At 44.5% G+C, this 12,540-nt stretch overlaps 1 protein-coding gene across 1 annotated transcript in view; it reads left to right on the forward strand.

The window, feature by feature from the left end:
• Nucleotides 1–12,540, forward strand: part of LOC311144846 (radial spoke head 10 homolog B-like) — a gene marked incomplete at both ends in the record, with an annotated part of 28,641 nt that overhangs the window by 4,519 nt on the left and 11,582 nt on the right. The window contains 6 exons of the mRNA XM_084181003.1: nucleotides 6,367–6,500; nucleotides 6,691–6,880; nucleotides 7,058–7,169; nucleotides 7,292–7,371; nucleotides 7,460–7,608; nucleotides 7,757–7,864. Of these exons, the coding sequence (XP_084037129.1) occupies nucleotides 6,367–6,500; nucleotides 6,691–6,880; nucleotides 7,058–7,169; nucleotides 7,292–7,371; nucleotides 7,460–7,608; nucleotides 7,757–7,864 (773 nt within the window). The remainder of the gene's footprint in view (nucleotides 1–6,366; nucleotides 6,501–6,690; nucleotides 6,881–7,057; nucleotides 7,170–7,291; nucleotides 7,372–7,459; nucleotides 7,609–7,756; nucleotides 7,865–12,540) is intronic.

Raw genomic sequence — 12,540 nt, forward strand, 5'->3', positions numbered from 1 at the left:
TACAGCTGCAAGTCTCTTGGGGTATGTCTCTATAAGCTTGGCACATCTAGCCACTGGGATTTTTCCCCATTCTTCAAGGCAAAACTGCTCCAGCTCCTTCAAGTTGCATGGGTTCCGCTGGTGTACAGCAATCTTTAAGTCATACCACAGATTCTCAATTGGATTGCGGTCTGGGCTCTGACTAGGCCATTCCAAGACATTTAAATGTTTCCCCTTAAACCACTCAAGTGTTTCTTTAGCAGTATGCTTAGGGTCATTGTCCTGCTGGAAGGTGAACCTCCGTCCCAGTCTCAAATCTCTGGAAGACTGAAACAGGTTTCCCTCAAGAATTTCCCTGTATTTAGTGCCATCCATCATTCCTTCAATTCTGACCAGTTTCCCAGTCCCTGCCGATGAAAAACATCCCCACAGCATGATGCTGCCACCACCATGCTTCACTGTGGGGATGGTGTTCTCGGGGTGATGAGAGGTGTTGGGTTTGCGCCAGACATAGCGTTTTCCTTGATGGCCAAAAAGCTCAATTTTAGTCTCATCTGACCAGAGTACCTGGGGAAGCGCCGGAGAAGATGGCTGCCGTTTTACAGCCCTCTAACCAATTGTACTATTATGTGTGTTTTTCCGCGTTATTTGTAATTTATTTTGTACATAATGTTTCTGCCATCGTCTCTTATAACCAAAAAGAGCTTCTGGATATCAGGACAGCGATTACTCACCTCGTATTGGACGAAGATTTTTTCTTCAACGAGGCGGCCGCGAAGGATATCATACAGACACCCGACAAGGCCCAAATCCCCGTCATTCGCGTGAGGAAGAGACGGAGATATCGCGGACGAAGATCGGGGTGCCTTGTAAGGATCCGACGTCGAGCGAGTAAACTGCCTCTTCCATCAATCCTATTAGCCAACGTTCAATCTTTTGAAAATAAAGTGGACGATTTAAGATTACGGTTATCCTACCAACGGGACATTAAAAACTGTAATATCTTATGTTTCACGGAGTCGTGGCTGAACGACAACAATGATAACATTCAGCTAGCAGGCTATACGCTACATCGGCAGGACAGAACGGCCGACTCCGGTAAGACAAGGGGTGGCGGTCTGTGTATATTTGTAAACAACAGCTGGTGCACAAAATCAAATACTAAGGAAGTCTCGAGATTTTGCTCGCCTGAGGTAGAGTATCTTATGATAAGCTGTAGACCACACTATTTACCAAGAGAGTTTTCATCTATATTTTTCATAGCTGTCTATTTACCACCACAAACCAATGCTGGCATTAAGATTGCACTGAATGAGTTGTACAAGGCCATTAATCAACAGGAAAACGCTCATCCAGATGCAGCGCTCCTAGTGGCCGGGGACTTTAATGCAGGGAAACTTAAATCCGTTCTACCTAATTTCTACCAGCATGTTAAATGTGCAACCAGAGGGAAAAAAACTCTAGACCACCTTTACTCCACACACAGAGACGCATACAAAGCTCTCCCTCGCCCTCCATTTGGCAAATCTGACCATAACTCTATCCTCCTGATTCCTGCTTATAAGCAAAAACTAAAAGCAGGAAGCACCAGTGACTCGGTTAATAAAAAAGTGGTCAGATGACGCAGATGCTAAGCTACAGGACTGTTTTGCTAGCACAGACTGGAACATGTTCCGGGATTCTTCAGACAGCATTGAGGAGTACACCACATCAGTCACTGGCTTCATCAATAAGTGCATCGATGATGTCGTCCCCACAGTGACCGTACGTACATACCCCAACCAGAAGCCATGGATTACAGGAAACATCCGCACTGAGCTAAAGGGTAGAGCTGCCGCTTTCAAGGAACGGGACTCTAACCCGGACGCTTATAAGAAATCCCGCTATGACCTCCGACGAACCATCAAACAGGCAAAGAGTCAATACAGGTCTAAGATTGAATCATACTACACTGGCTCTGACGCTCGTCGGATGTGGCAGGGCTTGAAAACTATTACAGACTACAAAGGGAAGCACAGCCGCGAGCTGCCCAGTGACACAAGCCTACCAGACGAGCTAAACCACTTCTATGCTCGCTTCGAGGCAAGCAACACTGAAGCATGCATGAGAGCACCAGCTGTTCCGGATGACTATGTGATCACGCTCTCCGTAGCCGATGTGAGTAAGACTTTTAAGCAGGTCAACATTCACAAGGCCGCAGGGCCAGACGGATTACCAGGACGTGTACTCCGAGCATGTGCTGAACAACTGGCAAGTGTCTTCACTGACATTTTCAACATGTCCCTGACTGAGTCTGTAATACCAACATGTTTCAAGCAGACCACCATAGTCCCCATGCCCAAGGGCACTAAGATAACCTGCCTAAATGACTACCGACCCGTAGCACTGACGTCTGTAGCCATGAAGTGCTTTGAAAGGCTGGTCATGGCTCACATCAACAGCATTATCCCAGAAACCCTAGACCCACTCCAATTTGCATACCGCCCCAACAGATCCACAGATGATGCAATCTCTATCGCACTCCACACTGCCCTTTCCCACCTGGACAAGAGGAACACCTACGTGAGAATGCTATTCATTGACTACAGCTCAGCATTCAACACCATAGTGCCCTCTAAGCTCATCACTAAGCTAAGGATCCTGGGACTAAACACCTCCCTCTGCAACTGGATCCTGGACTTCCTGACGGGCCGCCCCCAGGTGGTAAGGGTAGGTAACAACACATCTGCCACACTGATCCTCAACACGGGGGCCCCTCAGGGGTGCGTGCTCAGTCCCCTCCTGTACTCTCTGTTCACCCATGACTGCATGGCCAGGCACGACTCCAACACCATCATTAAGTTTGCCGACGACACAACAGTGGTAGGCCTGATCACCGACAACGATGAGACAGCCTATAGGGAGGAGGTCAGAGATCTGGCCGTGTGGTGCCAGGACAACAACCTCTCCCTCAACGTGACCAAGACAAAGGAGATGATTGTGGACTACAGGAAAAATAATAGGACTGAGCACGCCCCCATTCTCATCGACGGGGCTGTAGTGGAACAGGTTGAGAGCTTCAAGTTCCTTGGTGTCCACATCACCAACGAACTATCATGGTCCAAACACACCAAGACAGTCGTGAAGAGGGCACGACAAAGCCTATTCCCCCTCAGGAGACTAAAAAGATTTGGCATGGGTCCTCAGATCCTCAAAAAATTCTACAGCTGCACCATCGAGAGCATCCTGACTGGTTGCATCACCGCCTTGTATGGCAACTGCTTGGCCTCCGACCGCAAGGCACTACAGAGGGTAGTGCGTACGGCCCAGTACATCACTGGGGCAAAGCTTCCTGCCATCCAGGACCTCTATACCAGGCGGTGTCAGAGGAAGGCCCTCAAAATTGTCAAAGACTCCAGCCACCCTAGTCATAGACTGTTCTCTCTGCTACCGCACGGCAAGCGGTACCGGAGTGCCAAGTCTAGGTCCAAAAGACTTCTCAACAGCTTCTACCCCCAAGCCATAAGACTCCTGAACAGCTAATCATGGCTACCCGGACTATTTGCATTGCCCCCCCACCCCATCCTTTTTACGCTGCTGCTACTCTGTTAAGTATTTATGCATAGTCACTTTAACTCTACCCACATGTACATATTACCTCAACTACCTCAACTAGCCGGTGCCCCCGCACATTGACTCTGCAACGGTACCCCCCTGTGTATATATAGCCTCCCTACTGTCACTTTATTTTACTTCTGCTCTTTTTTTTCTCAACACTTTTTTTGTTGTTGTTTTATTCTTACTTTTTTTGTTTAAAATAAATGCACTATTGGTTAAGGGCTGTAAGTAAGCATTTCACTGTAATGTCTGCACCTGTTGTATTCGGCGCATGTGACCAATAAAATTTGATTTGATTTGATTTGATACCTTCTTCCATATGTTTGGGGAGTCTCCCACATGGCTTTTGGCGAACACCAAACGTGTTTGCTTTTTTTTTTCTTTAAGCAATGGCTTTTTTTCTGGCCACTCTTCCGTAAAGCCCAACTCTGTGGAGTGTACGGCTTAAAGTGGTCATATGGACAGATAATCCAATCTCCACTGTGGAGCTTTGCAGCTCCTTCAGTGTTATCTTTGGTGTCTTTGTTGCCTCTCTGATTAATGCCCTCCTTGCCTGGTCCGTGAGTTTTGGTGGGCGGCCCTCTCTTGGCGGGTTTGATGTGGTGCCATATTCATTCAATTTTTTTATAATGGATTTAATGGTGCTCCGTGGGATGTTCAAAGTTTCTGATATTTTTTTTATAACCCAACCCTGATCTGTACTTCTCCACAACTTTGTCCCTGACCTGTTTAGAGAGCTCCTTGGTCATCATGGTGCCGCTTGCTTGGTGGTGCCCCTTGCTTAGTGGTGTTGCAGACTCTGGGACCTTTCAGAACAGGTGTATACAGCTCTGGAAAAAATTAAGAGACCACTGCAAAAATATAAGTTTCTCTGGTTTTACTATTTATAGGTATGTGTTTGGGTGAAATTAACATTTTTGTTTTATTCTATAAACTATTGGAAACATTTCTCCCAAATTCCAAATAAAAATATTGTCATTTAGAGCATTTATTTGCAGAAAATGACAACTGGTCAAAATAACAAAAAATATGCAGTGTTGTCAGACCAAAATAAGTTCATGTTCATTTTTAAACAACACAATACTAATGTTTTAACTTAGGTAGAGTTCAGAAATCAATATTTGATGGAATAACCCTGATTTTCAATCACAGCTTTCATGCGTCTTGGCATGCTCTCCACCAGTCTTTCACATAGATGTTGGGTGACTTTATGCCACTCCTGGCGCAAAAATTCTAGCAGCTCGGCTTTGTTTGATGGCTTGTGACCATCCATCTTCCTCTTGATCACATTCCAGAAGTTTTCAATGGGGTTCAGGTCTGGAGATTGGGCTGGCCATGACAGGGTCTTGATCTGGTGGTCCTCCATCCACACCTTGATTGACCTGGCTGTGTGGCATGGCGCATTGTCCTGCTGGAAAAACCAATCCTCAGAGTTGGGGAACAATGTCAGAGCAAAAGGAAGCAAGTTTTCTTCCAGGACAACCTTGTACGTGGCTTGATTCATGCGTCCTTCACAAAGACAAATCTGCCCGATTCCAGCCTTGCTGAAGCACCCCTAGATCATCACCAATCCAAATTTCACAGTGGGTGCGAGACACTGTGGCTTGTAGGCCTCTCCAAGTCTCCGTCTAACCATTAGACGACCAGGTGTTGGGCAAAGCTGAAAATTGGACTCATCAGAGAAGATGACCTTACTCCAGTCCGCTATGGTCCAATCCTTATGGTCTTTTGCAAACCTCAGCCTGGCTTTTCTTAGCTTCAATTGATGGCTTTTTTCTAGCTTTGCATGATTTCAGCCCTGCCCATAGGAGCCTGTTTCGAATCGTCCTCGCCGTGCACTTCACCCCAGCTGCCATTTGCCATTCTTTTTGTAGGTCACCTGATGTCATCCTACGGTTGTTGAGTGACATTCGAATGAGTTGGCGGTCATCCCGGTCAGTAGAGAGTAGTTTTCGCCCTCTGCCGGTCTGTAGCTTTGTTGTCCCCAATTTCTGCTTCTTGACCTTGTTCTTATGAACCGCCGTCTTTGACATTTTAAGGATGGAAGCAACCTGACGCTCACTGTATCCCTCTGCCAGTAAAGCCAGAATTGAACCCTTCTTTTCCCCACTCAAAACTTTCCTTTTCAACTCTTTTGGCATGGTCAATAGTTATTTTTTGATTAATATTACTTTTGAGGTACTATTAGCACTGTTTTTGCCATCCAGCTGGTCCTATTGCAAGAGGATAGTGATGACCACAGCAGTGGTTTTTATACTTTTCCTTGTTAAATAAGGTTTGGTTCAGGTGATCACCTAATCAGTACCTAATTCAGTAGAATGAGGTGTGCCTGTGTTGGAATTCAACAGACACTGGAATGGAATGGCTGTCATACATGTGCTGATTTAAGAAAAATTTGCAGTGGTCTCTTAATTTTTTCCAGAGCTGTATATACAGAGATCATGTGACACTTAGATTGCACACAGGTGGACTTTATTTAACTAATTATGTGACTTCTGAAGGTAATTGGTTGCACCAGATCTTATTTAGGGGCTTCATATCAAAGGGGGTGAATACATATGCAAAGCACCACTTTTCCGTTATTTATTTCTTATAATTTTTTGAAATAAGTTATTTTTTTCATTTCACTTCACCAATTTGGACTATTTTGTGTATGTCCATTACATGAAATCCAAATAAAAATCAATTTAAATTACAGGTTGTAATGCAACAAAACAGGAAAAACACCAAGGGGCATCAATACTTTTGCAAGGCACTGTAGTAAAAGTAAGTCCTGTGTTTGTGTTTCAGGTGAATCGCCCAGAAGAGCATCAGGAGGAGACTCCGGCAGTGGTCCAGCCCTGCTTGGGCCTGACATGGCTCTGGACATCACTGCTCTACTGCAGAACCTCCCAGAGAACCAGAAAGACCTGGAGCTCAAACAGGTCAGTGGGACTGACCACAACAGCATATGATAATCCATTTAAATTTGTGTCAATTCAGTTGTCAAATTATGTATTTGTATTATAACAATCCCTGAACTAAATTATGATAGCCTCAACCCCAACTCTGCGCTGAGTTGACAAACAGGTGGTGTTTTCTGTACCTCCATCCGTCCCTCTCTCTGTGTGCCAGGTGGAGTTTGTGGTGCTGAGACACATAGCGGAGCTGAGGGCCATCTATAGCTTCTACAGCAGTCTGGGCCATGACCAGTCCCCAGACAACACCTTCCTGCTGTCCCGCCTGCAGCTCTGGAGACTCCTCAAGGACTGCAGCGTCCACCAGCAAGGCATCACCATGGCCCAGGTCGACCGCTACATCTGTGGTAAGGCCAGGGAGAAAGAACCACCTAATTTATTCATCCTGCTTTGTTCATTTGCTTCAGTCTCGTCACAACATAACATTACAGAGAATAACATATTGTCGTGAAAACAGGGGGTAGCCTGAGGAGGACTTGAACCTACAATTTAACATTTTCTTATTTTGTGAACTCATTTCATAGCAGAGGATGTCCCTTCAGAGGAGATCCACTCTCCCTTCAGCACCATGCTTCTCAGAAAGTTCCTCAGCTGTGTTGTGGTCCTGGCCTACAACACCTACCATAAGGACATAGAGTAAGGACAATGTTGCTATCCCTTACTCTCCTACTCCTGTGTAGTAACACTGTAATTACCGTAGTAACAACCTCATATCAACACCTTGTAGTTTACTCCTGAGCCTCTCCTCTCCTTCCCAGGCCCTCTGATAACATACTGGTTGCATGTTTCTCCAAGCTGATGATGGAGAACATCATCCCTAATGCAATGAATGTAAAAGGTACAGACACGTATGCATACACTATTGGTTACTCTTTATCAAGTGTAACCCACATTCACTCTCTGTTTGTTGTGAACTCTGAATGCAGGGCTGTTGTTCCCCAACCCCCTGCATGCTGTGATTTCTGTCAACTACATTGAGAGGTGCTGGGAGATCTACAAGGCCTTCTGCAGAGTCAACCCAACCCCCCTAGCTGACCAAACCATGACTGTCAGGCACTTCATATGGATGTTGAAGGTACTGAGACATTCAACTAAATGTGACTACACATTGATGTTGTGTGGTGATGGATGCTCATATTTAGAGCCCTGAGTTTTTCCTGACCATCAAAACCCTAACATTACATGACGTAAAGTTGAATCTTTGTTGTCTGTTCCACCAACAGGACCTTGGTCTGTTTGATGCTGAGCTGACCACAGGGAAACTCCTAGAGATCCTCTCTGCAGAGAACCCAGCTGCTTACGACCGCTACCACTGCAACCTGGACCTAGAGGTCAGCTGAACGCTTCAATAATTTATTGATTTTATTAATTTGTTTGTATTTGTATAGTGGAACAGGTTCCTGCTTATATAGGTGGTGGAACAGGTTCCTGTACTATATAGGTGGTGGAACAGGTTCCTGTACTATATAGGTGGTGGAACAGGTTCCTGTACTATATAGGTGGTGGAACAGGTTCCTGTAATATATAGGTGGTGGAACAGGTTCCTGTACTATATAGGTGGTGGAACAGGTTCCTGTACTATATAGGTGGTGGAACAGGTTCCTGTATTATATACAGTGAGGGAAAAAGGAATTTGATCCCCTGCTGATTTTGTACGTTTGCCCACTGACAAAGAAATGATCAGTCTATAATTGTAATGGTAGGCTTATTTGAACAGTGAGAGACAGAATAACAACAACAAAAATCCAGAAAAACGCATGTCAAAAATGTTATAAATTGATTTGCATTTTAATGAGGGAAATAAGTACTTGACCCCTCTGCAAAACATGACTTAGTACTTGGTGGCAAAAACCCTTGTTGGCAATCACAGAGGTCAGACGTTTCTTGTAGTTGGCCACCAGGTTTGCACACATCTCAGAAGGGATTTTGTCCCACTCCTCTTTGCAGATCTTCTCCAAGTCATTAAGGTTTCGAGGCTGACATTTGGCAACTCGACCCTTCATCTCCCTCCACATATTTTCTTTGGGATTAAGGTCTGGAGACTGGCTAGGCCACTCCAGGACCTTAATGTGCTACTTCTTGAGCCACTCCTTTGTTGCCTTGGCCGTGTGTTTTGGGTCATTGTCATGCTGGAATACCCATCCACGATGGTCCATCGTCCCTTTGATGCGGTGAAGTTGTCCTGTCCCCTTAGCAGAAAAACACCCCCAAAGCATAATGTTTCCACCTCCATGTTTGACGGTGGGGATGGTGTTCTTGGGGTCATAGGCAGCATTCCTCCTCCTCCAAACACGGCGAGTTGAGTTGATGTCAAAGAGCTCCATTTTGGTCTCATCTGACCACATCACCCAGTTCTCCTCTGAATCATTCAGATGTTCATTGGCAAACTTCAGACGGGCCTGTATATGTGCTTTCTTGAGCAGGGGGACCTTGCGGGCGCTGCAGGATTTCAGTCCTTCACGGCATAGTGTGTTACCAATTGTTTTCTTGGTGACTATGGTCCCAGCTGCCTTGAGATCATTGACAAGATCCTCCCGTGTAGTTCTGGGCTGATTCCTCACCGTTCTCATGATCATTGCAACTCCACGAGGTGAGATCTTGCATGGAGCCCCAGGCCGAGGGAGATTGACAGTTCTTTTGTGTTTCTTCCATTTGCGAATAATCACACCAACTACACCAACACACCAACTTGTTTTCCCTCACTGTAGGTGGTGGAACAGGTTCCTGTAATATATAGATGGTGGAACAGGTTCCTGTAATATATAGGTGGTGGAACAGGTTCCTGTAATATATAGATGGTGGAACAGGTTCCTGTAATATATAGGTGGTGGAACAGGTTCCTGTAATATATAGGTGGTGGAACAGGTTCCTGTAATATATAGGTGGTGGAACAGGTTCCTGTAATATATAGATGGTGGAACAGGTTCCTGTAATATATAGGTGGTGGAACAGGTGCCTGTAATATATAGATGGTGGAACAGGTTCCTGTAATATATAGGTGGTGGAACAGGTTCCTGTAATATATAGATGGTGGAACAGGTTCCTGTACTATATAGGTGGTGGAACAGGTTCCTGTAATATATAGATGGTGGAACAGGTTCCTGTAATATATAGGTGGTGGAACAGGTTCCTGTAATATATAGATGGTGGAACAGGTTCCTGTAATATATAGGTGGTGGAACAGGTTCCTGTAATATATAGGTGGTGGAACAGGTTCCTGTACTATATATGTGGTGGAACAGGTTCCTGTACTATATAGGTGGTGGAACAGGTTCCTGTAATATATAAGTGGTGGAACAGGTTCCTGTATTATATAGGTGGTGGAACAGGTTCCTGTACTATATAGGTGGTGGAACAGGTTCCTGTAATATATAGGTGGTGGAACAGATTCCTGTAATATATAGATGGTGGAACAGGTTCCTGTACTATATAGGTGGTGGAACAGGTTCCTGTACTATATAGGTGGTGGAACAGGTTCCTGTAATATATAGGTGGTGGAACAGGTTCCTGTACTATATAGGTGGTGGAACAGGTTCCTGTAATATATAGGTGGTGGAACAGATTCCTGTAATATATAGATGGTGGAACAGGTTCCTGTACTATATAGGTGGTGGAACAGGTTCCTGTACTATATAGATGGTGGAACAGGTTCCTGTAATATATAGGTGGTGGAACAGGTTCCTGTAATATATAGGTGGTGGAACAGATTCCTGTAATATATAGATGGTGGAACAGGTTCCTGTACTATATAGGTGGTGGAACAGGTTCCTGTACTATATAGATGGTGGAACAGATTCCTGTAATATATAGATGGTGGAACAGGTTCCTGTACTATATAGGTGGTGGAACAGGTTCCTGTACTATATAGATGGTGGAACAGGTTCCTGTACTATATAGGTGGTGGAACAGGTTCCTGTAATATATAGATGTTGGAACAGGTTCCTGTAATATATAGATGTTGGAACAGGTTCCTGTAATATATAGGTGGTGGAACAGGTTCCTGTACTATATAGGTGGTGGAACAGGTTCCTGTAATATATAGATGTTGGAACAGGTTCCTGTAATATATAGATGTTGGAACAGGTTCCTGTAATATATAGGTGGTGGAACAGGTTCCTGTAATATATAGATGTTGGAACAGGTTCCTGTAATACAGTGATCCCTCGCCACTTCGCGGTTCACTTATCGCGGATTCGCTATTTCGCGGATTTTCATAATGCATTTTTTTTTTTTTGGTGCATTGTGCTCTGCATTCTGATTCGCTAAAAACTCACTCCCGCTTCTTGTATCAAAACATGCTACGAATTGTGCTATCATTTTGTCGTCTCGTGCAGTTATGTGTACGTACATAAAACAGCTTGGCAAATTTACATTAAGTTGGCCAAATTATCTTGTAATTTCGAACATCTCCTAAACCCATAATGTCGACGAAACGGCCTGGACCGACAAAAGCACCTGCGGATGGGCCCAAACGGCGGAAGATGCTACCTATCTCAGATAAAGTTAAACTTCTGGACATGCTAAGGGAAGGTAAATGACAAAGCCACAAAGCGACGATGAAAGAGAAGAGGGAGAAGAGGACACGAGAGATGAGGAGGAAGGACTAACGCTTGGTCGCTTAGCAACCATGGTGCGAATGGCCACTGAACTTAAGCGAGTAGCTGAGGAATGGGACCCTTTGATGAGCCGTTCATTACAGTTCTCCAACGTAATCGATGGTGGCATGTCGGTGTACAAGGATCTTTTTGCAAAGAAGAAAAAAGAGCGACAACAGCTGCCTATCACTATGTTCTTCTCCCGAACAAACACACCTGCACCGCGGGCTTCAGAAGAAGAGAACACTGCAGAGCGCAGTCAGGATGCAGCGGCCCAGTCTGAAGAGCAGTGAAACGGCCTACACGTGAGTCACTGTATTTGTATACATGTAATAGTTGCTAATTGTAAAAAAAAAAAGTTTTCTATTTCGCGGATTTCACTTATCGCGGGTCATTTTCGGAACGTAACCCCCGCGATAAACGAGGGATTACTGTATATAGATGTTGGAACAGGTTCCTGTAATATATAGATGTTGGAACAGGTTCCTGTAATATATAGGTGGTGGAACAGGTTCCTGTACTATATAGGTGGTGGAACAGGTTCCTGTAATACAGTGAGGGAAAAAGGTATTTGATACCCTGCTGATTTTGTACATTTGCCCACTGACAAAGAAATGAGCAGTCTATAATTTTAATGGTAGGTTCAAGTTGCCAAACGTCAGGCTCGAAACCTTAATGACTTGGAGAAGATCTGCAAAGAGGACTGGGACCAAATCCCTCCTGAGATGTGTGCAAACCTGGTGGCCAACTACAAGAAATGTTGACCTCTGATTGCCAACAAGGGTTTTGCCACCAAGTACTAAGTCATGTTTTGCAGAGGGGTCAAATACTTATTTCCCTCATTAAAATGCAAATCAATTTATAACATTTTTTACATGCATTTTTCTGGATTTTTTTGTTGTTATTCTGTCTCTCACTGATCATGTCTTTGTCAGTGGGCAAACGTACAAAATCAGCAGGGGATCAAATACTTTTTTCCCTCACTGTATATAGGTGGTGGAACATTAACAGACCCTAACTTTCTAATAATACACTGCTCAAAAAAATAAAGGGAACACTTAAACAACACATCCTAGATCTGAATGAATGAAATAATCTTATTAAATACTTTTTTCTTTACATAGTTGAATGTGCTGACAACAAAATCACACAAAAATGATCAATGGAAATCAAATGTATCAACCCATGGAGGTCTGGATTTGGAGTCACCCTCAAAATTAAAGTGGAAAACCACACTACAGGCTGATCTAACTTTGATGTAATGTCCTTAAAACAAGTCAAAATGAGGCTCAGTAGTGTGTGTGGCCTCCACGTGCCTGTATGACCTCCCTACAACGCCTGGGCATGCTCCTGATGAGGTGGCGGATGGTCTCCTGAGGGATCTCCTCCCAGACCTGGACTAAAGCATCCGC

Source organism: Coregonus lavaretus (assembly GCF_964263955.1).
Source record: "Coregonus lavaretus genome assembly, chromosome: 1".
NCBI classification, from domain to species: Eukaryota; Metazoa; Chordata; class Actinopteri; order Salmoniformes; family Salmonidae; genus Coregonus; species Coregonus lavaretus.